The sequence below is a fragment of the Lytechinus variegatus genome, chromosome 3 (genome assembly GCF_018143015.1).
Source record: "Lytechinus variegatus isolate NC3 chromosome 3, Lvar_3.0, whole genome shotgun sequence".
Classification (NCBI taxonomy): domain Eukaryota; kingdom Metazoa; phylum Echinodermata; class Echinoidea; order Temnopleuroida; family Toxopneustidae; genus Lytechinus; species Lytechinus variegatus.
The window spans coordinates 70,337,735-70,363,777 of NC_054742.1; the positions used below are offsets into that span (position 1 = coordinate 70,337,735).

Genomic DNA, 26,043 nt, shown 5'->3' on the forward strand with positions numbered 1-26,043 from the left:
TGACAGATGTGAAGAAAATAAAATGCATTATCTGAAAGGGGGAAATCACACACTTTTTCTGTGTACAACTCTATGGAATTACACTGCTTCTAACACAACATGATGTCACAGTCTCGAGGCCGGTGAAAGCATTTACAAAAAAGTCTATTTTTGAAGCTTGATAATTGGAGCTATTCTTAAGCAAAATGCTCAGCTGTTAAAGGGGAAGTTCACCCTGAAGAAAACTTTCTTTTAAAAAAAGCAGAAAAATAGTAAAAAATATTGGTGAAGGCTTGTGGAAAATCCGTTAAAGAGTAAGAAAGTTATTAGAGTTCAAAGTTTTGGATTTGTGATGTCATAAATGAGCAGCTGTCCAATGTGTTATGTAATATAAAATGCATAAATTTCAAATTTTGTATGGTTCCTGATGACTTAATTTTGTTTTCTTTTCATGATCGGGTGTGAAACGATTTGTCTATTGATATACAAAAGTTACAGTGAAAACCATTTTCAATTTTCTGAGAAAATGACATTTATTTGATTTTTTACCATTCGCTATGTAGGAATGCTGCTCGCATATGACGTCACAAATCAAATAATTGAAATTCTAATAACTTTTTAATTATTTGATGAATTTTTCTCAAACCTTTGGAGATATTTTTCATTAATTTTTCTGCTTTTTTTACAATAAACTTTTTGTCAGGGTGAACTTCCCCTTTAAGCGGTGAAAATGCATAAAGCTTGCATTTCTGTATTAAGTAGTTTATCAGCTTTCGATTGGTATATGATTTGTCAATTTCATTTTTGGGGTCCAGTCTGGGTCTTTAAGATGGATGAACAATGTATTATATACAAACAATACAAAAGTAATGACTTCTAACAAGAATCATTACACATATAGACAACACAGAATGGTTTTAATTTTTGTTATGATATCTATTCTCTTCTTGATAGGAGATATTCAGTTTGTCCATAACTGGTGCTCTGCCGCTTCGCTAAAGCTGCCCCATTTAAAAAAAAATCTAGAATTCCAGAAATTTCTAGAAATTTGGCATTTCTTACCTCACTGTCAGTGGAGCACTGTGCGGTCTTGAAGCTATCATGTGACGAGGTTGAACCAGTAGAATGACTCCTAAGAACAAGGGAAACAAAAATAAAGTATCAAAGCTAAAAACAGAAAACTGAAAGATAAGTTTTGGTCATGAATTGCTTAAGAAAATTCTTATGGTAGGTGGTTGGAAAACATTGAATATAATGCATCTTTTAAAAAATACTGTAAGATTTTGGAATTCCCATGATGATCAGAAATTAACTTTACTTCAGTGTAAGTCACGCGGACTGAACATAGAAATGCATGAACGGGACTCAATGAAAATGTCTGCCATAAACATTTCACTGTACTTAGTCATCTTATTAAAGAGTAATCATTTTCAGTGAATGTTTTTACTTTGATAGTCTTCCTAAATAACATGAAAAGAACTTGAAATCTCATTATTTTTCTTTTTTCTTACATACATTAGAGCAGGTTCATTCGTGCAGGCATTCGTGTGGTGTGGGTATCCTCTGGTAAGGAATTTATCCTCATCACCAAGTCCCTGGGAGAGGACCCTATTCTGTTGGTCCTCTATTTGCTTGCTTATTCATGCTTTCTTAGCAATCAGGTAAACAATCACCACCATTTACCATTTTATTTCAATAATTTATCATCATTTGGCCAATCTAGCTTTAGAGAAAATCAACATAGAGAGGATGCTAAATTGAAAAAATAAAACCGGGGCTGTATCATATCCTCATTTATCTCATTATGATTCCTTTAGAACAATATTCTCATGAAAAAAACATCACATGACATCTTTTTTGTAATAAACAAAGGTTTTATTCAAATATTGACTTTTGCATTTCTAAATTCACCTAAATGTAGGTTTAAATTTGCACAATGCAATGAATATATCGATCTAGATTGGACAATGAGGATAAAGAGTTGTGTTTTGAAATAGAAGTTTAAAAAATGCAGCTTCTTACTGGTAGAAAATCAATTTCTATTTGATATTTTGAGCTGTATTTGAATGTAACTCTGATTTGCGAGGCGCAGATCGACAAATCCCAATGTGTTCCCTTTAGTCTCCCTCAACCTTTGGTGGGTTCAAGGAAAGGAGACCTGTTTCATTGGAACAGTCATTAGTCAAAGTTCAGCATCATCCAATAGACATGTGTTCCATTACACACATTTCAATGGACTGTGTGAGATGTTACACTTGCTCAAATTGCTCAAAGCGTGTTACAGCATATTATTACCTCGATCATTGGATTCATTTCAATCCCGCACAAAAAAGTGCACAATTTCCACTCCCTGGGGAGCATTCCTTGCATTCATCACAGCCTCATTATGGTGCTGGCAAAACCAAACATACAATATCTTTCGCATCCTACCGGGTACCCATTTAGCACCTGGGTCGAGAGTGGCAAAGTGGATTAACGCCTTGCCAAAGGACGCTAGACCGCAGTGGGATTCGAACACAAGACCCTCTATTTACAAGGCGAGAGTCAGAACCACTACACCACGGCTCTTCCATCAATGTTTCATGAAACAGACCCCAGGGACCAGCCTATACAGGTTCATCCTACCTTTCCCTCTGGCTCTTGAGGAGTGGTCTAAGGGTTGGTTTGGACGGGTCAAAGAGCTGAGCCAACTTGAGTAAGGTCTTGACATCCACATCATCCAGGCAACTTCTCACAAACTCTGTGTACCTGAAGATGAGCTCAGGCTATATGAATAGACAGATAATAATTAACATAATAAGTGATATCAAATGCATCAAAGTTAAATTCATATCACAAGCAATGACGATACCTATCAAGAAATATTTCTATATAAAAGTAAAAGGACACATGTTTAATAATACAATCATTGTGTACTCAGGATGGCTGCCAGACTTCAGCTAGGATCATTATAACAATTAGCACCATATAAAGCAAAGTTAAACACAAGGGTTTAATAAATTCTTTATCATTATTATTATTATAAATAACCTAAGTGACTGTCATCCTAAAGCTCCATTGGTAAATTGCCTTTCACTGCTTTTTAAAGTTAGTCCGAAGACTGACCACTCCTCAGTCTTCTCTGGCAACACACATAACATAGTGGTTCATTTAAGTTACTGTGGGCTGCAGAGCTGCCAATCTGATCAAGAACATTTCAGTATTATAAAAGCTAACAAGTGGAATGCCTCTGGCCGTCTCACCTGCATCACGCGATTCAACATAGCAGCAGTGCTAACTTTGAAAACTACTATAACTCACACAAGATGTTCAGTGATACTTGGTTACTCTTATTTCCACGTTTTATGAATTAGACCAATACACTTACAGAGATAGGATGGTAATTCAACAAATACCCCCAATGCGGCCAAAGTTCATTGATCTCACATGACCTTTGACCTTGATCATGTGACCTGAAACTTGCACAGGATATTCAGTGATACTTGATTACTCTTATGTCCAAGTTTCAAAAGTCAGATCAATAAACTTGCAAAGTTATGATGGTAATTCAACAGATACCCCCATTATGGCCAAAGTTCATTGACCCTAAATGACCTTTGACCTTGGTCATGTGACGTGAAACTCATGCAGGATGTTTGGTGATACTTGATTAACCTTATGTCCAAGTTTAATGAACTAGGTCCATATATTTTCTAAGTTATGATGACATTTCAAAAACTTAACCTCAGGTTAAGATTTTGATGTTGATTCCCCAACATGGCCTAAGTTCATTGACCCTAAATGACCTTTGACCTTGGTCATGTAACATGAAACTCTAATAGGATCTTCAGTAATACTTGATTAACCTTATGGCCAAGTTTCATGAACTAGGTCCATATACTTTCTAAGTTATGATGTCATTTCAAAAACTTAACCTCAGGTTAAGATTTGATGTTGACGCCGCCGCCGCCGCCGTCGGAAAAGCGGCGCCTATAGTCTCACTCTGCTATGCAGGTGAGACCAAAATCAGTATTTTGGCTGCTTTTGGCAGGATGATGAGTAAATTAATCCAATTCAGGCTTAGGTATTGGAATTCAACAACTTTACATCATTTCAAACTAAACTTAATAACCTATCTAATCCAGTAGTCTGTACAGCATCTGGGGGCTCTTGCAGCACAATAGAATATACAGAGATAATTTTTGCACTTTATAAATGCATATTACTATTTTTATTGAATCGAAAACCACCCTGGTCATCATAGGTTGTTTTACCTTAGCTAGAAGGTGTGTGATGGCCTGTTGAGGGGGCATGCATCTCACAAACGACATGTCGCCTGCCGCGGAGAACTTTGTGATGTAGCCTTGCGACACCAGCTGTTTTCTCAAGCAACAGTCTATCTGAGGGAGTCCCGTCTTCAGGACCAGGTCAAGAGCAATGGAGACCTTGCCCCTGGCCTTTAAGAGGTAGAAAGAACAATTTAGGACTAAACTGTAAATGGGATGTCTACCCTGATAAATGAATAAAGACATACTTTGGAGGCTGGATTAACTTTAAGCACTCCAGGAAAAGTTGTGTCAAAGTACTCGTTCTATCTTTCTTACTTTTTTATTTAACTTACCAACTTCAAATTTTGACAGAATAGGAAGGAAAAACAATCTGTCAGATAGACAAACATTAATTTTTTTAATTTTCAAGGTCAACTATTACTTTGGATAATTACAGAACACCTTTGCCATGTTAATAAATCTGTTGACAATCAATAAAAGACATAAAGACAGTCAGGATACGCACCAACAATTCACTCTCTGTCATTGTTACCATTGTCATTTCAGTAGGACTTTCAAAAGATAAAGATGAAAATTTGCTTATTAACATAAATTCATATATATCCGGAATTTATCATATATAAATTCTGTCAATATTTGTTCCATATTCTCAATATTTACTTGAACATTTGAGTAAGGCTATGATAATAACAATAATAATAATAATAATAATAATAATAATAATAATAATAATAATAATAATAATAATAATAATAATAATAATAATAATAATAATAATAATAATACTAATAATAATAATAATAATAATAATAATAATAATAATAATAATAATAATAATAATAATAATAATAATAATAATAATAATAATAATAATAATAATAATGATAATGATAATGATAATAATAATAATAGTGAAGATAATAAAACAAAAACAACAACAATAATAATAATACATGAGGCTTGCATAGCGCACTTTCCATCTTGATTACCGGTAGATGTTCAAGGTGCTTCAGAGCAGAACAACAACCAAAACAAATATAACAAATATAAAAAACAGATATAATACATGTTTGAACAATAGGTTGATGTCTGTCTATCATGAAGACAACAGATTAAAAAGAAAAATGCAACTACATTCAACTTGGCTCTGATGTACCCAGTAAATATATAATCTAAAAAAGATATTTACCTTTGCTACTTCAATAAGGATGTCATGAAGACCACATGATGCAAAGAGCTCCAATGCTGCATCTTCATTGTAGTCAAAGCTTTCCAGGACAAACTGCCTGCAACATCAATGATCATTATCATCATCTTAAATGATATCTCCAAATCTAAGGAACAGAACTGCTAACTTTCGGAAGAGGAAATCAGTATTCTGCACCTCCAAACAGGGTATTTCTATCAAAATTTGTTTCTTCTATTTTTCTCATTTTTTTTTATTTTCTTGTTTACTTTTAGTAACTCTGATGCAATTCTGCAGAGAAAAGGTAGTCTTAAAGTGATTATTTCACTTTGTTCTGATTTAAAAGTGGAAGTGCCGTGACGTAGCGGTTCTGACTCTCACCTTGTAATCAGAGGGTCGTGTGTTCGAATCCCACCATGGTCTAGCGTCCTTTGGCAAGGCGTCAATCCACACTTTGCCACTCTCACCGGGGTGCTAATTGGGTACCGGTAGGAAAAACCATCACTGTGGTTGGTTTAGCAAGTTTGCACCTAAAGGCGCTGTCACACCTTGGCGTTTTAGACAGCGTATGTCCGACGTATGAGGAATTTGGCGAATACGCTGGCGTACGTCGAATACGTTACGGGTAAGTTTTGCATACGTTGAGAGTACGCTAAAACACGCTGGTATACGCCGTCATGCGGCGAGGTCGTCGAAAAATTTTGAGCAAGCACAAAATTTTTCGACGTATGCCAACGTATGGCTCATACGTCCCGCATACGCGGGTCATAAGTTGTAGGCAAGTTACGCGATCGTTGATACACGTTGACACGCGTTACTCGTAAGTTACTCATAAGTCGATGTACGTCGAGATAATGTCCAGCGTACCCTAAAACTTAATTCTAACCTATAACGTGCTTTGAACGTATGTGTAACTTAACTCCAACGTATATTGACGCATGAAGACGTGCTCGGACGACCACAAAACAATACTGAACGTGTTTATAACTTACAGGTACCGCGCGCGGCAGCGTATCGCTGACGAACACGTGTCATAGCCTATAAAAAAGCTGCCCTCGACTATTCAATTCATAACCGCACGATACATCACCGTATCAACACCACCGCCATGCCGAAGAAAACTCCTGTGAACCCCACCTTTGTATACCAATTCCTATAAACGTTGTCAATACGCCATTATACGGTAGCTGTAAGTTATAAACACGTTCAGTAAGTTTTGTTGTCATCCGGAGCACGTCTTCATACGTCAATATACGTTGGAGTTAAGTTACACATACGTTCAAAGCACGTTACTCATAGGTTAGAAGTAAGTTTTAGGGTACGCTGGACATTATCTCGACGTACATCGACTTATGAGTAACTTACGAGTAACGTGTGTCAACGTGTATCAACGATCGCGTAACTTGCCTACAACTTATGGCCCGCGTACATGGCGTATGCGGGACGTATGAGCCATACGCTGGCATACGTCGAAAAATTTTGTGCTTGCACAAAATTTTTCGACGACCTCGCCGTATGACGACGTATACCAGCGTTTTTAGCGTACTCTCAACGTATGCAAAACTTACCCGTAACGTATTCGACGTACGCCAGCGTATTCGCCAAATTCCTCATACGTCGGGCATACGCTGTCTAAAACGCCAAGGTGTGACAGCGCCTTACGTTAGGCTATCGTAGGGCATAAGTTGTGTACGCCAGCAATACGCTAAGCATTCGTTGGAATACGTTACTTATAAGTTAACGAAGCGTTCGATATAAGTTACTAATACGTTATGTGTACGTCCAACTCGTTATGAATACGCTAAGTATACGCCCAGAGTTGAAAAAAACAACAACAAAGTTCAGCGTATGCCGACGTTTTAGAGAAATTTTGATACGTCGGGCATACGCTGTCTAAAACGCCAAGGTGTGACAGCGCCTTAACAGGCTGCTTGGAATGCTATGAATCCAGTGACCAGGTAATAATAATTGTGAAGCGCTTTGAACAGTCATAGATTCATAAAGCGCTATATAAATGCCAATTACTATTACTAAAAAATTCGCATTTTGGTTCATGAAAATGGGCTAAACATAAGGCTTATAGTATGAAAATACCAAAAGTTTCAAAGTATCATATCTACAGGAACTATTCATAAACCTTAAGAGATTTAAACCAAAACTTGAATATAATTTGGGGTTGATTTCCATGATTATGTGTATACAAGCGCATCTGTGCACCACAACAAATAAAACTCTAGATGAACACAGCATGACCTACATACAGCGTGTATAAGGTACACTGAATGTACAGTGCAGCTAATCATAGTGTGTGCATAGGAGATACACACAGCAGAAAGCAGTCAACACAGTCAACTGACTTTTTAAATTGGAGAAAACTGGTCACGAGCTTAACCCATCTAGCAGAAGGGTTCTCAAAATTGGGCTAATAAATTGCTGCTTGTGTCTAAATTAGAGTTTTTCATCCTATATTGTGGTCTGTTTCAGGGTTTTTGAGGACAAATAAAGGCACACATACACATGTTTCATCTCAGTTTGAGGATTTTTTAAATCAGCTGCTCACAAAGTGAAACAATCCCTTTAAGGACTACCCCCTGTATTTTGACCTGTAATGTTAAACAATATCTCTAATGAATCTCGCTTGCCTAAAAAATAAATCCCTTACTTGAAATTAAACATGAGCTCTTCTCGCCTATCTCCTTCCAGTATCTCATACACAAAGCACTTGATGGCTATGTTGGCGAGCATCTTCCGCTCTTGACCGCTCAACTCTGATGTCCTGCCCAGGGCCAGGGTGACCAGAGAGAGAATCTCGCTGATGCGGCCGTACTTTGCAAGGTTGGTCACCTGCTTGATGTATGAACACTGCATAGTGAGGGTGGGGGGAATATAGGGAACATTTCATTAAAGAGACGATCAGTGATTCTCAATGACAATTTCTTATAATCAAAAGATATCCTTGAAAGGAAAAAAAAACAAAACAGTAAATTATTATTATTTATTCGGCATAGTCAAAATAACAGACAACATTATACAAACAATAAGATAAGGAGAGTAACATGGATGTCAGGAAAGAACAAAGATGAACTAAATAACTATAACCCGAAGGTCTTCCTTTCGTATTCATGTGACATTACAAAAAAACGAAATACAGAATAGTAAAATACAACTAAAATATACCGATTATTTGTTTTATTAGATGCAACCATGGATAGGAGCTAGAGTTAGTCATTATTGCAAATAGTCTCAATGCTACAAATAAGAACTATGAAACCATACCTTCACCTTTCTAATCTTTCTAATTATTTTCTATCTATATTATATTAATTATATTTCTATCTATTCTAATTTTTTTTCTTAAGTGCATTCGTTTGGTGTAATCCTGTAACCATAGCCTCATGACCAAATAATTGCAATTTCCTGCATACATGGGTCGCATTTACAAGTGATTATTCAAATGGTTCTTATGTGATCAAGGATGGCAGAGAACCTCTTTATTATGAATTTTCATCAAAATTTTTGCATTTCAAACAAAAAGCAAATTACAAAGAAATTGACACAAAAACATAGAGAAATGGAACAAGGATGTGTACAATGCATGTCCAGGTTGCCTTGGTAAGGAAGAATGTCAGCTAAATTATAGCCCACAGGCCTTCCTCCCCTACCAGGGCCCAAGTTACACAAAGGTTAGAGATCAATATATAATTTGAAAGAACAATTCTGATTGGTTCCTTGTCAGTCTACTGAACAAAATGCGTGTGAAATGATCTTGATAGGCCATTTCATTTAGCGACTTTGTGTAACGGACGCCCTGGACGTTTAGGTATCTTTCTTCTGTGAGGGAGAGGAATGAAAAAAAACTCACCTGTGAAATCTGGTATAGATTGAGTGCTCTCTGTACTTCACCCATAGCCAGCTTCCTCTCCGCAGCAATCTCATAGAGGGCGCTCATGTCAAGATCCAGGGTGATACCGAGGTTCTCCGCCACGGACCCATCCCTGTCTGACAGGGCCAGGTCCAGGAACAGTCCCTCCGGGGAGATCCTGGGCCTACAATGGTACACCGCCCGACTGGTGATGACAGTGCACCCATCCAGAACAGTGCAGAGGGTGGTCCGGTGAGGGTCGTTCTCTGGATGCAGCTTACCGTGGAACCTCCAAAGGACAAAAACATAATGGTATGAAAAATTCATAACTCTTTGTCTCCACTTGTGGATTGATTTCTTTGCAAGAACAAGAGTAATATCTGATTTCCTGGAGCAAAGAGTTAATGTAGTCCTTCAACTTGGTGATTGCTGTAAGAACCGCCTCAGGTGGATGGATCGCTGGATTCTTTTTAGGAAAGTTTGACAGAAAGTTATGTTGAAGAGCCACAAGAGCTAAAGGGAATCAGATTATAAAATTAAAGGAGAAATAGTCATACCATCTCGGTGTATTTGTTAAGAAGGTTTAAAAAACGAAAAAAAGAAATTGTTGTTGAAGAGCCACAAGAGTTAAAGGGATTTAGATTCTTGATTTGGCGAAGGAATGGTCATACTGGCTATTTGTATTCACTAGTTATTGAAAGTCCAAATCAAGTAAGGTACATATCACAACTTGCCTTCTATCCCATAGTCATTTCACACACAGTCAGTTACAGGCAAATGTACATCATCTTTTTTGCAGAGATTTGAATCTTGTAAATTTCAATCAAGAGACTTATCCAATGAACCAGGTACAACTATACTCTACAAAGAGGACTGTACCCCAGGGAAGAAGAACCACAGCATTATTTGAAGCATACAAGAGCCACTCACCCCGTCTCAGACTCGGCCAGCTCGGATGATGTGCTGTAATAGTCGTCATCAGACTCCTCCCCCTCCCCGTCAGGTAACAACCCAGCCCTGATGCCACTACCGGTCCGGTGACGGGTGTGACTCAGAGAGGATGCGGTCCTTCTCCTCCTCCCAGTGGGTCCCTCAGCGTTATGGCGGTACATTCCAATGAATGTCTCATCCTTGGGAAAGGTGAACGTCTGCAGAATTGCGTCCTTGTTCGGCAGCTGGTCAGGTGACGACACTTCTGATTTCTGATTGGACAAGACAAGGAGGCTAACCTGTGTGGGGGGGGAACAGATTTTGAAAAAACTGAAGGACTTAGGCAAGCAATCATACCATCTGAAACCTGTTTCGAACATCACAAGCAACAAAGCAATATCAGACTCAAAGTGACCCATCTAACGACTCAGATACATTGTCACTCTCTACGAGTACAATAACAAGAACAAAATCAATACTTATTTTACATCGGGGTTGGAATACAAATATTACCCTGAAGGCATTAGTGAGGACAACTCATCTAATAATCCTTTTAAAGATTTAAAAAAAAACTGAGGCAATAATCCCAAGATAGAATAAATGCTATACCAGGAAGCCTTTATGTAGATTCATAAAGTAACCATTAGAAATTAAGAGAATGGTATCATTCTTGAAATACACAAATTTACCTGTTTATCTTCTGAAACTGTCACACAGAAAAGAAGTCTGTTTGTGAGTAGTATTTGATGAGATGATGGGGGTATCCGGTAGACGTAGAGGGGCATCCAGTTATCTATACTGCTGTCATAGATCTGCAAAACAGGGTTCCAACCATTCAATATTGATACACTTTCAGGGTGCTACATAACTTTTTAGAAACGCTTGCTCAGTCGGGCAAGTGGAGTTTTTTTAGTTGGAATATACTTGCCCACAAATCTAATTTCACTTGCCTGAAAAAAAATCCTCGAAAAAAAAGTTTTACCTATTCAAAAGAAAATTTTGCGGTTTTATAAACCATTGACCTTTTCTCTCTTTTGACATGAGCTTATCTACCTTTTTATTGCATTTATTTTTCCAAAGTGATTTTATCTTGCTTGCCATGACGAAAATCATGGTCAATATCATATCATTTTGACCCTAATTTTGGTCATTCTACTGTGAGAATTGTCCTTTCTGTGTGAATTTTGCTTGCCCAGTTCGGGCAAGTGCTAATGTAGCACCCTGCATTTTGTCACAGAACTGCCACTATTTGTTTCCCTCCTTGTACTTTATTTTGAAGCTGAACTTGCACTTTTACAAATCTCAAATAGCTCCAGATTTGAGATGGCTATACCCAAACGCTAGAACTCAACATTGAACGACCCCATATAAAACTCTCACCCTTTACCATAATCAATATTTGGTAAGAGGAGGTATTGGATTTATTTTCAGATAAGTATTATTTCATATGAAAATGTAGGCCTATATATTTATTTTGCCAAGTGAGATGTATACAATCAATAAAATGATAAACAAATATTTTATTTGGATTGTTTGAAGTTTAACCTTGAAGATGTTAGCAGTGAAGTTATGACCAGCAACAAGTGATCGGCCCCTGGCGTACTGGGAAGTGAGTTGAATATTCTGGGTGAACTGCTGGAAGCGAACAGGTGCAAAACCAGGAGATGTCCCATCTACAAACCAAATGAACATAATTAGGCAACACCATTCAGGGACAAGAAGTTCTTAAAAACAGGTGGTATTTGGCTATGACTATTTGGCAAAGTCAATAGGTGGTTTCAAACCGCCTCGATCACAAGAATCCCCGTTAAATTACGAGAACTTTTTAAGGCTAAAAAATACCCGTTAATTATTCCTGTATTCACACCGCCCCGAAACACATCCTTCGGGATAAGTTCCCGAAGTTACGAGCATGCGCAGTGTGGTCTGATAAGCAGGCAAGGCGGGAGATTCAAAATCACTAGCCCAGCAGCCACCCACGCCGCCGCGCCCAACGACACGCTGGGATAAAAGTTCCCGTAATTTGCTTTCACATCGCCAAAATACCTGCGACCTTGGAAAAATCCCCACGAAAGTTCTCGTAATTTCGCCAAGTACCTACTATTTAGCGGGTATTTTCTTTCAGGGAAATTACGCGTAGTTTGCTTTCACATTACCAAAATACCTGGCATTTTCTGATCGGGGTAAATTTCCCGATCAGAGAATACCTGGAACTGGCGAACTTCGAGGCGGTCTGAAACCGTCGAGAGAGAGTTCATGTTGTGAGTGTTTTGCCATCATTGTTCAGTGGAGAGGGGGGATAAGATTTAAACATTTTAATTTACTCTTTCTTAATTTAGATATGTGACCTGCTACCCCAAAACCAACAATAAGTCGACCCAAATGAATATTGAGATTTTTATTGAGCTTGAAATTTCACTTTCTAAGCTTTAAAATGAAATAAAAGTTGTTAAAAATGACCAACAATAACCATTACAAGTACTTGATTGAATGCAGAGGAATTTCTGAAAGAACTTGAAAAATAAGGAGAAAACAAGGCTCTGAAGCTTGAGGTTCACTCATGCATGAGAATGCATACTGTGTAATCTCAGTGAAACTTCCGAGCAGTCTGAAAAAGTAGTGTCCAAGAAGCTCTTGTATCTTTTCTCTTATTCAACTTTATGACTTCAAATTTTCACAGTATGAAGAAGAAGAATTGCTCTTTCCAATAAGCTATATTTGTGTGTGGTGTGTTTTTGGAGACTTAATTACTATTTTGGCTATTTACAGACCAGCTTACCTGGTGACTTATTGGTTGTTTTGGGGTGGTAGGTCACAAAAGTTGAATTCCTAATACCTGATCAATGTTGAATTTTGAGCCAGTATACTGCAGGCAAAAGATTATGATTCTATTGCCATTATCTAATTTGATTTTCTGGACACTGGGCCTAATCTACAGCACTGCAAGTCTGTTTACGACTGTGAATCAATATTAATGCATATTTATTGCTGGTCTTCTCTTCCACATTATACCAATATGCTTGTGTGCTTGTACACTGTGTACAAGTGTGTCTATGATGTTGGATATGTCACAAACTACTATTTAATACTATATTTCTACTAAGAAACATTTTAAAACTGAATTGCTTCTGTGACATAAGAGTATGGCAATTACATGTTCAACATGGTCATCATCCTAATTATTGCTGAATCTTTAATTAGTAAAATAAGAAGTCGACATTTGAGCTATGTTTAAAATGAAATAATAAATATTTTGTGTTACAAAAGAATGAAAGTATAATGAGGTGGAGGTGACGTCTATCAAAGAAAAGGGAGAGATCAAAAACTACCTGGAATTCTGGATTTTTCTCTCTTGGGGAGGAGCTGGTCCATTGCAAAGTATATATGTTTGTTGTTTGTTTTGTTTCAAATTTAAATAGAAAATTTTTGAAACACGCATTAAAGACCATAATTATGCAACTCAAACTCATGCAAATATACCAAACATATTTCACCATAGCAAAAAAATCAGTCCCAAATTACCACAAAAATGTTGTAAAAAAAAAAGTAACTAAAACCTTTGCTCCATTTAATAACTAAACACAGGAGGGGGTACAATAAAGACCACAAATGTGACACGACTGATATGAATTACTCAAAGAAAAATTCCCACATTGGTGCAGAAAAAAATCTGAAAACAAAAAGCAAAATATGACTAATCAAAAACCTCTACATCCACTTTTTAAACAGAGATGGCTTCCAGTGGGCCAACCAGTAGCATTCAGTGAATACATGCTAACAAAATAAATCTCACAATAAGACCCCCTCCAAAAAAGAAAAAAAAATGCACAGGATATCAACAAACCCACTAGCAAAACTACAATGTAAGACAGATTTTGGAGGATTAGCAAGGAGTCATCATTAGTACATAACTTGAAAGCATGCCCACTGCATATTTCTAAAGTTATATCGCAACCTTTTTTACATTTGCAATAAAATACAGTTTGGAAAAAATGACAAAGCATTGCCCTTTAAATTGACAATGATAACGGCTAATAAACTTGTAGAATAAAACTCAACTATAGTAACACACTAAAAATGAATATGAATATATAATTTTTGAGAAAAAAATAACAAATTTTACTCTTTAACACTTATTTACCTCCCAGTATGTAGAAAATAAAGAAATTGACCCTCAATTTCCTATCGTTGCAAAAAAAAAACATTGGCATAATGAAACTAGATTCAGTTTGTGCCTAAATTTTTGCCTTCGTTTTCTCTCATTGGATGCTACCATAAATGGGTAAAATAAATCTGGAGCAACTCATTGACTTAACCTTTAAAACTGTTGCAAATAATTACAGAAAATATACTTATTAAAGTTTTGAGGTGACTGAATTCAAAATGTGTTCAAAACATAAAGTAAACAAGCAAAAAACGATGTATGCACAAGATACAAATATAGGGATTTCAAAAAAATAGAGTGCTGCATTTCATAGGATTCTCACAAACAGCAAAGAAAAAAAAAATATTTCAAGGTGATAAAATCATAAGTCCTAACCAAAATGCTGTTTATTATGAATAAAATAAATACAAAAATAGATGCACTGCACTAAGAAAATTGAGAAAGGGCAAAGGTGATCTTGTAGGTGTGAAGAAAAGACAAATAAAGCAGACTAAAGAAAGATTTAATTGGTTTTTTCTCTACAGAGAAAATGAGACAAGGGGATGCCTAATTGAAAGGGAGCAAGGGTGTTTGTGATTTCATTTGGCATTCCATACTTAAAGGACAAGTCCACCCCCAACGAAAAGTAGATTTCAATAAAAAGAGAAAGATCTAACAAGCATATCACTGAAAATTTCATCAAAATCACATGTATAATTAGAAAGTTACAACATTTTAAAGTTTCACTTAATTACACATTATGCACATCCTGGTCTATGATATGAAATGTGTAATATTTTAATTTTCTCCACATTGTCATGTAAAACAAAGTTTTATTCATCCCAAAACAGGTGGAATTGCTATTGTTTCATCATTTTGTCATTCAGTCAAGTTCGTCATTATTGGCAAATCTGTAGAAATTGAAATATTGTACAATTCAAACAATAAAAAAACAAAAGAATTTAGTGAGTGATGGACATCATCGACTCTCTCATTTGCATATCTCCAAGTTGTGCATATATAACTGTTTTGTGAAAACCAAGCCAAACTTTTAAATGTCTTAACTTTCTTATTTCACATCCAATTTTGAAATTTTTGAATTTTTAGTGTAACATTATACTTGTTTGATTTCTCTTTGTTGATTCAAATCAACATTTTTCTATAGTGGACTTGACCTCCAAGTTGCTTTTAAAATTGGTGCAAATTCATAAAGAGCTTCATAAACCACATCCTTAAAATAAAAAGCATTTTTAATATAATCCATCAAGACTTTTTGGGATATGTTCAGATCTAAGCATGCAATTATGCAGGATTCGAAATTTACCTGAAAATTGGACAAGTTCTTCAGTCAGAAGCCCTGTTTGAGGTAAACAACTCTCATAATTCATTGCATCCCAGAAATGAGGAAACCCTTTTTTTTAAGGGATGAATTTAACAGTTATTAAATAAATGTTGATGGTGAATATGACACTAATATGCTTTTCACACTGTATTTGCTTAACCCCATCCTATCTTCTTTTGGATTCACACTGTCTTTCTTAACCCCATACTATCTGCTTAGCCGGGGTTAATGCCTTAATCCCAGACTATCACACAGCTCATAAAAATTGATGATTTTACCATACAGAGTGCGATTAACGTGCAATTTTACTTCTGTGATTGGCTAATGGGTAGCCCCACTTTTCCTTAGCCCAGTTTGGTTTAACACTGCATCTCTTAGCACCGCAATTGTGGTGCTAGCACCACAATAAGCCAGCTAAACTTGCTTTTCTGCAAGGCCAGATAGTACCGTACTATTTACCATGCTAGCCCACTTTGCTAAAAGGTGGTGTGAAAACGAAGTGGGGCTAAGACCCCCCCCCCCTTAGCCCCACCAATTTCCCCAGGGTTAAGTAAAAAACGTGCAGTGTGAAAAGCATATTATAGTAAAGAGTGAAAACAAAACTGTTGGGTGTGCTTGAGTAGGTACATGTATCTGCCACTCAAAGCCCGGAAAATATTTTGATCGGAGTTGGACCAATTTAATCAGATCTACTGACTAAACAAAAATTGTTATTGTTATATCTGAAAACATGGCACACACTTGCAGACAAAATGCAAATATGAAACTCACTCAAACAATCTCCAAAATAGTAGATAAGATACTCTGATGCAAAGATCATTGCAAAAAAAAATATCAAAAGGGTCATGCTCTGTCTAGACTCTCCATTCCTTCATGTAATGGTATCAAATTACCCCCTTTCTCCAACTTTAACCAAATATTTTCTTGCTAATCACTTAAAGTCTATTTCAAGAAATTTCCCCAAAAGTTCCTGTCTCTATTCCAATTCATTACTAGATTATATAATATTTTATTATATAAGAGGATAGATACTTTTTGCAAACTTTGCAGAAATAAGCCAAATGTTGGGCAAATCCAAAGTGTACTGTATGCATGTCTGACCCCCTCTTGAAATGATTTGCAATTGTTTCACTCAAATTTTTGTAATTGAGCAGTTCACCAAGACCAAGTGAAGAATGAAGAAATATAATGGTCAGATGGATAAAATGTCAATTGCTTTATGGAATATGTGCATTTCATCACACATGCACGCAAGTTGTGCCCTTACTAGGGCCGTCTGCACCAGCAAACTCGGCTGGTGCAGCACCGCCTACTGTGACATCATCCCTTCCCGTTCATCTCGTGAGATTAGTCGCCCACAGTGTACTTAGGGTAAATTGCTAATTTGTCTACTGTCAACTTGTCCACGCACCACATAGTCTACTTTCATTTAGTCTAATGCCAGTCAGTCCATCAACCTTTTGTCTAACAACCAATTGGTCCAGAAACCATCTGGTCCAATCATCACTTTGTCTAATTACTATTTCATCTATGACCATCTCGTCTCATAACAAGTTGGTCTAATATCGATTTCATTTTCATTCATTTTACACTATTAACACTTCAATTTGGTCCAATTAGACCAAGTGGTATATGGGCCAATGGCTATTGGACCAACTGGTTATTAGATGAAATGGTGAGTGGATGAATTGACAATTAGACCATGTCGACAGTGGACGAACCGAAGGTAGACCAAATGATAGTAGACGAGTTGGCAATTGGACGAATTGGCATTAGACAAATTGGAAATAAACCCACACCACGCACTAATCGCCATGTTTCTCTTTCAAAATTTCTAAAAACCTCATTCAAACACTACAATTTTCACTGTGAAAACTACTAGTAAATCCTCATTCCTCCCTAGACTATCGATTGATCATTCATTTAAACATTTCTTACAATATTTCAATTCTCAATCACAGTGCATGCTAACGGGGAAAAAGTTGTCCACCCACAAGAAATTTGAAGTAGGTCTCTCCAGATATTGATGCATGTATTACGAAGCAAAAGGTGCCCCATAGTGAAAAATAAATATTCAGCTTATCCTATATTTCATTCAACAAAGACTAAAATGGTTCAAAACCCCAACCATGGCACAGAGAAGAATTCAGTATTACATGATTGAAACATACAAGCACTTTGATAATCATGATCAATGCACAAAATCAAATCTAGAAATCAAAACAACCAAAGGACACAGTAAAAACATGTTTACTCCAAGAGGACAAAGACAAATAGATATAAAAAAAAAATCTCTTTATGTTAGAATACTGTATATAAGACAGAATATTCTCATCAATGAAATTGTCACTGCCCAAAGATGCTGGAAAAAAGCCAATAAAATATGACTATCAAAGCCTGTTCCTTGAACTGAACCAGCCATCTTACAGAGAAAATACCTAGAACTGTGTACAGAGGCATAACATGCATTAAGGAACTTCCCTCTAGGTATCCCTAGATAAATCTATTACCTGAATGAAGGATGCTCCTGACAGGAAGACTGTTGGTCTGGATGACCTCGTACTCTAGAATCTCAGCCTCCATCTCCATAGAGGTGGTCAGGGCAGAGACCTCAGAAGACTGTTCTAACAGCATACCCCATTGGTTGCCTCCCTTGGTGAACACCTGTCAATGACCAATGGGAAGATGCGTTCTAGAAGTCTTGACCTGACTTGTCTCTAAATAATACTTGAACAGTTTACATTTACACTGTATTAGGGAGGAATTATAATGGGGGGGGGGAATATTCCAAACCTTGCTTGCATAAGGTCTAATGAGTTGTATATCAACATGAAAGAGAAAAGCATAGCCTGTATTTCACCTACATGTATTTGCAAATGATGAGTTTGGGATGAATCATTGTGAAATCATAAAATGCAATAATGCATATTTTCAGACCTTGATGTGGTCAACGAAGCATAACTCACAATGCTTCAACGATCGCGACTCATTTCTTACTTCTTGTGCTCAATTAACTTGATATTATGTGAGCAGAATATACATAGACATATAGGTTCTTATCCCCTTTCTAATATATTGTTTTATATTTTTAAGACTAAATGCCCACTTTTTGTGCCCCTCAAAATTCATGCACATGACAGAGACTTTACATGCCCACACGGTTGCTTACTTACCAGGAGGTAACCGATGTTATCATCATGTCTGATCATATCCATAGACGCTATGGCCTCACCGATCAACACCGTCCGGACATCGCGCTCCAGTCCCAGGTCAACCATCATCACCTCTCCTTTCTCCGTTCCCATGACGATGATGAATCTATCATCCAAAGAATTCCACCACAGAAGAGCAGACGGGACTCCTGATTAGAATAGTTATTGGTGTAAGTTCATGAATGACCTACCAACAAAATTTATCAAACTTGATATTGATGTTATTGATATCTATTTTTAGATACTTTGTAACCCTGCTTTGTACTACGAAGTTGGCAGCCTGGCACCAGGCTTGGTCAATTTTATTGGGAGGAAGCTCTAATTCTTCGAAGAACAAAATGTGCCCCAGCTCATCTACTGTCCGCACCTTGCATTTCGATGCCTAGGTATCCTCTGTTTGCAAATACACGAATATGTTACAATGCTCAAACTTGATTCTTTATCATTCATATATTGTTATTGTTGTTTTTTCTGTTTCACTTTTATTGCCCTGCATGCAATTTTCAGGTCACTACCTGGGCTCAGTTCCTCTCTGTTGCATACACACTAACCTACATTTGTTCTTTTCATTTCAATATTGAATAAAGTTAATCGTCTTTAATACTTGACTCACTGGGTATGTAGAGTAATTTTTTGCAGGAGACCTTTTTTTTACCATAATCTTCTTTCTATACGACATGAAATTAATTTGAAAACTTACAATGTTTTTTTTTCACCTTTCTAATAATAATAACCACAGTTTCCTATTCACTTGTATCAAAACATCAATGAGTGAAACCAGCAATTTTACCAATGTTAGCCTTGATATCGATCTTGGTGACATCATTCTTCTTCCAGAAGGAATTCCCAGTTTTAGATGAAGGTACTCCAAGGAGAGCTAGCACAGGAATGAGATAAAGACTCCTATCGCTGCATGCTACCACTGCCCAACTGCCAGTGGGGTCAAGGGTGACGGCACAAATGGCCTTGGTTGGATCCTGAAAGATACGGACAGATACATTCATTATATAATTTTTCTATTACATTCTGTTATTCTATTTACTAATATTTATATAAGTATATATTTCATTTATTGTTTTTATTTATTGATTGATTCATTCATTTACTTTTTTTAATATTTCTTTATATATTTATTTATATATATGTTTATCTATTAATGTATTTATCTATTTATTCATTTACTTATTCATTCATTCACCAATCCATTTATCTATTTGTCATCTAGATATTCATTTATCGATTAATCAATTTATATATTGATCTATTTTTTCTGTATTCATTCATTCTTTCATAAATCTATGCATTAATCAACTCATGTATAAGGAAACAAAAACAAAAAGTAGGACAACAGTTCTCGAAGTGACGGAAGATGCAAGCAGAGATATACGGAAGATCTAAAAGTCAGAGCTGCCTCGCTCATGTGGGACTCCTGCAAGCATCTTTTCATGAGGTTTAATGGGAAAGTTAATGCTGACAATTTCTTTTGGTGTCAATATACCAGAAAAAAAAGGTTTGAGGGAAATTCATTAAAGATAATGAAAGTTCTTTTAATTTTTACTTTTTTTTTTGACGTCACGTATGAGCAGCTGCCCCACGTATGTAAATTTTTTCAGTTTTTTAATGGTTCATGAAGATTAAAAATTTTCTTCTTTCAAGATCAAGGGAGACATCATTTGTCTGTTGATATACTAAAGGCACAATAAAACCCTATTTCAATTTTTTGAGAAAATGACATTTCATTGATTTCATTTTTAGCTTACTATACTGCTCGCATACGACGTCACATATCAAAACAATTACAATTCTAACAACTTTTTAAATCTTATAAATATTTTCTTCAAACCTTCGCCAATATTTTCCCTGCTATTTTTTACGATGAACTTTTTGTTGGGGTGAACTTCCCCTTTACTCAAAGATACATGCATGTGGAAGGCGAGGAGAGGAATCACTGTGAAAGACAGGATTCAGGTTTCTGATAAAAGCATTATGGACCCTTAGGCCAGAATTCACAAAGGTGGTTTTGAAAACCCACGGTTGAGTCCATTGTTTATGCAGATTTCCTGTATAAATTACGCTTATTTTACCGCATATATTAAAAAATGTCCAATGCTGATGCGCGCTTTTGTCACAGTGCGCTAAATTGATGCCTGTTGCCGAGGTTATCCACGCTATTTTATTCATGAGTCCACTGTTTTGAATTAATGAGTGGACTCATGAATAAAATAGCGTATTTAAAATAATATAATAATATAATATAAAATAAATTTATACACGCGCCCGATTCGCGGTAAAATTAGCATAATTTATAGGAAATCTGCATAAATCATGCATTCAACCGTGGGTTTTAAAACCACCTTTGTGAATTCAGGCCTTAAAGTTGTAAAAAAAAAACTGAACACACCCTTGGAAATTGAATTGTAGCCATGTTATCCCTCTTTCCGGGATCATCAAAACCAAGGTTATGTAGTAGAAGTATATTTATATCAAAAGGAAATGTACCAACACTATCCAGCCCATATAAAAAAAAGAAGAGATTAAAAAAAAATGACTGTATACTATAGCATTCAAACATTCAAAATAGAAAAAAGGATCGTATAATTCTATGAATGTCGACAATATCACATCAAGAGTGAAAATATGGATAGCTTTACTTGAATCCTGGAAGGGGATAAAGGATATGATACGAAATGAAATTACAAGCTTTCACTTTCACTGTAACTTCCTGTCATGCACTTTAGTCTTCCAATGTAGCTCTAATGGAGTGCATAAAGGATAATAAAAAGAGTAAAGATAATAACATGAGCACCCCTCATGAAATAAAATACAAAAAAAGACAAAACTTTCACAGGAATAATAAGATAAAAATTTGTCTCTGGGCAGTCGAGATTAGTCTCTCAAATAATTTTCAGCGTAGGGCTGGGACCTTCATTTTTTGCCTGTCAAATATTTGAAGTCAAATCGCAATCCTATCAACCTCGAAATAGAGAAATCCACCATCGTACAGAAATGGTTCAATGGTAGGTTAGCGGCGAGTGTTCCAGAATATAAGGATTCATCAATAATCGTCCCTGCTGGTGGATAAGTCAAGTCCACCCCAGAAAGATGTTGAATTGAATAAAAAGAGAAAAACCAAACAAGCATGACACTGACAATTTCATCAAAATAAAATGTAAAATAAAAAGTTACGACATTTCAAAGTTTTCACAAAACAGTTACATGTACACGCACAATTCAGTGATATGCAAATGAGAGAGATGGTGATTGATTTCCTTTACTATTTCTTTTATTTTTTGTTTGAATTATACATTATTTCAATTTTTACAGATTTGACAATAAGGACCCTCTTGTTTGAACCACAAATTGTTAAAACAATCATAATTACACATGTAAGAGAAGAATAAAACTCCCTTTCACTCATCAATCAGAAGAAAATTAGAATATTTCATATTCTATATAATGAAATACAAAAGAAATAGTAAGAAGATGATGTCATCAGTCTCCTCATTTGCATACCAATCAGGATGTGAATATAACATTTTTTTTTAATTTAGCAAAACTTGAAAATGTCATAACTTTCTTATTTTCATCCGATTTTGATGAAATTTTCTGTTATGCTTTTTATTAGATTTTTCTCTTTTTATTCAAATCACCTTTTGTTGGGGTGGGCTTGTGTCTACTAGAATGCATTTACTTTGAAGTCAGATGAGCTTTTTCATATTCAAGTCAATTTATAAAACAAAATAATTCAACAAATGTTGTCACACAGTGCTTTTGCATAGACTTCAGAATAAAAAGAATAACATGAGTGATTCTATGAATTAGGAACAAAAATCATTCTTGTTTAATTTTCTTGGTTGTGTTGACAGAGCCCCTATAAGAACATACAAATAAATGCTCGAATCATAATATTTGACTCAACATAATAACCACATTTTTTTCATTTTGTTTTATGCAATACCTTTAATGCAGAAATACCATCCTTCTAAAAGCTTAATCTCTTCTACTATGCAGATGAGACAAATGTATCATTAATTTGAATTCAATTCAATGACATACACATTGGCTCACATTTTACTATTTTGTTTGACATCAAAATTGCATACATTACATGGATTATATGCATAAACTTTATGTAAATTGTAATCATACAGAATGACATAAAGGCAGTGACAGGAATTCTCCATGACAATGTTATCGATAAAAATAAACATTTGTAAATGTTTAAGTGAAGATGCCCGCCAGGTAGAAAATTAAAAAAAAAATTCAAGTGGTGAGATAACATGTGCAGATAGAGAGAAGAACAAAGGAACTTATACCCGTTTCATAAACCCAATTATGCGGCTAATAGCAGCATAATTTGGTCGTAAAATTGGAGGAGGACCAGAGTTATCCGCATTATTTTGATGCTGCTATTATCCGCATAATAGCAGCATTGGGACAAGATTTTGAGTTTATGAATGCATTTCCAAATAATGCGGATAATTGCCATGGTCCGATCACAAGGTCACCCTTTTCCAACACAACCGCGTCGGAGGGGGCGTGTCCAGTTGTCATGACGATTATCCGCCTTTTTCAGGACGGGCGCTCGTAAAAATAATGCGGCTTATTTTCAGAGTTTGTGAACGCAATTTTTATTGAATTATCCGGATTACTCTTAGGCGGCTAATTGGAGGATAGGTTTATGAAAAGGGTATTAGGAAACGTTGGGTGCGACAGTTAAGTGACTGAAATCATTCACCTGAGCACATAAAAACATAAATTCTGAAGAAGAGTGGGTGATTTTTGTTTGCAGAAATTCATTCTTCTAGCTGTATCTTTTTTTTTATTACTAGAAGTACTCTATTTTTAAATCTTATCTTTTTTTTATTTCTAGAAGTTCTCTGATTTTAAAACATTTTTTTAATTTCTAGAAGTACTCTATTTTTAAAACTTGTCTTTTTTTATTTCTAGAAGTACTCTATTTTTAAAACTTCTAAGGCATGTGAACCTTCATTCTCTCTAATGCTCCAACACAGGCAAAACCAACCCCAGACCAACAAAAGCTAAATTACGTTATCACCAATCATCAGTCGGTTTCATAATGTCATGGGTGTGACTGTAGTATAATGTTCAAGCTCATGCATCCAACAAATTTGGATACAATATAAAGCTATAACTAGAGCTTTTAAAACCAGTTTGAAACATATCCAAGAGTGCACGATCAGCTGCATTCAATTCATCAATTCACCTGCCAAGATCGTGAGTCATGGTTTTAAAGGCACAGAAGGTAACCTTTTTTTCACAACTAAATGACACAATCACACATTTTAAAGGGGAAGGTCACCTGATGATAGGTTGGTCTTAATGAAAGTAGAAACATAGAGAAAATAAAGGTTTAACCAAAATCCATCAAAGTCTAACATTTACAAATTTATAAACTTTTGATTTTGTGATGTCATAGAGAAGCAGCTCCTCCGCAAGTGTGATATAAATTCCAAAACATAATTTTCTCAAAAAATTGAAAGTTATTTAAATTTAGCAGGAAGTATCATCAGACACACCATTTCATCCTCCCTTTGTAATTAATATATTTTTATTCATTATGTTCCACTGCAAAAAAAATTATGGAATTCATATTACATAATATGGGACAGCTGCTTGCATATGATGCCATAAATTAAAAGCTTTACAAAAATCTAACTCTCTTAACATTCTTTGATTTCATCAAATCTTCACCAATATTTTTCTCTAATTTTGCTTTTACCCAAGACCAACTTGTCATTGGGATGAACTCCCCCCTCACCCCTCTTTAAAAAGAGGCTTGTAAAAATTGATTAACTTTAACCATCAAGGATAAAAGTGAACTTGATTTGTGGTTTGGCCCAGTATTTTATATCATACAAAAGAGAACAAAAATCTAAATATACTGAGCTCATTTACAATGCATCAGTGTCTTTCACACAATGCTAAAAAAAATTCAAAGGGGAAGTATACCCCAATAAAAAGTTGATTTAAATAGAAAGAAAAAAGTCAAACAAGTGAAATAAGAATTTTGACATTTTTAGAGTTTTGCTTAATTAATGTCACATGATAATTATATGTACATCCTGAGCCCTGTTACATAAAAATGGTAACTTTGCCATCCAATGAAATCCTTGAATTTGATTCGTTGGTAATCAGTGTCACCATGGTAATTACTATTGGATGGTAACTTTTATGCAATGGGACCCTGGTCAGTATGCAAATAAGGTAAGTGATGATGTCATCCACTCACAATTTCATTGGTACTTATATCATGTGAAATATTTCAATGTTTCCTCATTATAATATGAAAATAAGTCTGATTCCTTCCTGAACATGAGGAATTGACATAGTTGTAACCAATTTTTATTTGAAGTCCCCCCTTCTTCACATCAAATCTGCCAAAAATTGCATTGCATGATTGAAACAATAAAATTCACAAGAAATAGTGAGTGACATCATCGCTTCTCTCATTTGCATATCAATAGGTGGTTTCAGACCGCCTTGAAGTTCATCAGTTCCAGGTAGGGGAAATTTACCCGATCAGAAAATACCAGGTAATATTGGCAATGTGAAAGCAAATTACGCATAATATCCCCAAAAGAAATTACCCACTAAATAGTAGGTACTTGGCAAAATTACGAGAACTATCTCAGGGATTTTTCCAAGGTCGCAGGTATTTTGGCAATGTGAAAGCAATTTACGGGAACTTTTAGCCCAGCTTGTAGTTGGGCGTGGGCGCCGTGGGTGGCTGCTGAGCTAGTGGTTTTAAATCTCGCACCTTGCCTGCTTATCAGACCATACTGCGCATGCTCCTAACTTCAGGAATTTATTCCGAAGGGTATGTTTCGGGGCGGTGTGAATGCAGGAATAATAAATGGGTATTTTTTAGCCTTAAAGCTTGTGTATAGTTTTGGTAAATCCACCAAAATGCACCTATCACCATTCCAATTCATTGCTAGCTAATATGAATGGATATGCCCTATAACAGTTATGATGTGGAGGATATGAAATGAAAACGTGTTTTACAGGATAAATTTTGCGATTTTACATGGAAATTTAACTTGATCGGGTCACCCGATCAAATTAAAATATCTGTGTGTTTTTGTCTTTCAATTAA

At 35.9% G+C, this 26,043-nt stretch overlaps 1 protein-coding gene across 2 annotated transcripts in view; it reads right to left on the minus strand.

Annotated features, from left to right (window-relative positions):
* The window catches only part of LOC121411824, a 56,127-nt gene that overhangs the window by 24,634 nt on the left and 5,450 nt on the right, over positions 1-26,043 (minus strand). The window contains exons 4-16 of one of the 2 annotated variants that reach the window (XM_041604695.1): positions 19,714-19,900; positions 18,885-19,072; positions 18,222-18,375; positions 15,694-15,726; positions 11,771-11,898; positions 10,915-11,037; positions 10,226-10,524; positions 9,296-9,584; positions 8,096-8,295; positions 5,437-5,533; positions 4,233-4,415; positions 2,605-2,744; positions 1,042-1,111 (exon numbers count right to left, since the gene is read on the minus strand). In XM_041604695.1, coding sequence (XP_041460629.1) covers positions 1,042-1,111; positions 2,605-2,744; positions 4,233-4,415; positions 5,437-5,533; positions 8,096-8,295; positions 9,296-9,584; positions 10,226-10,524; positions 10,915-11,037; positions 11,771-11,898; positions 15,694-15,726; positions 18,222-18,375; positions 18,885-19,072; positions 19,714-19,900 — 2,091 coding nt within the window. The remainder of the gene's footprint in view (positions 1-1,041; positions 1,112-2,604; positions 2,745-4,232; positions 4,416-5,436; positions 5,534-8,095; positions 8,296-9,295; positions 9,585-10,225; positions 10,525-10,914; positions 11,038-11,770; positions 11,899-15,693; positions 15,727-18,221; positions 18,376-18,884; positions 19,073-19,713; positions 19,901-26,043) is intronic. The other variant, XM_041604696.1, reaches the window with a different exon arrangement.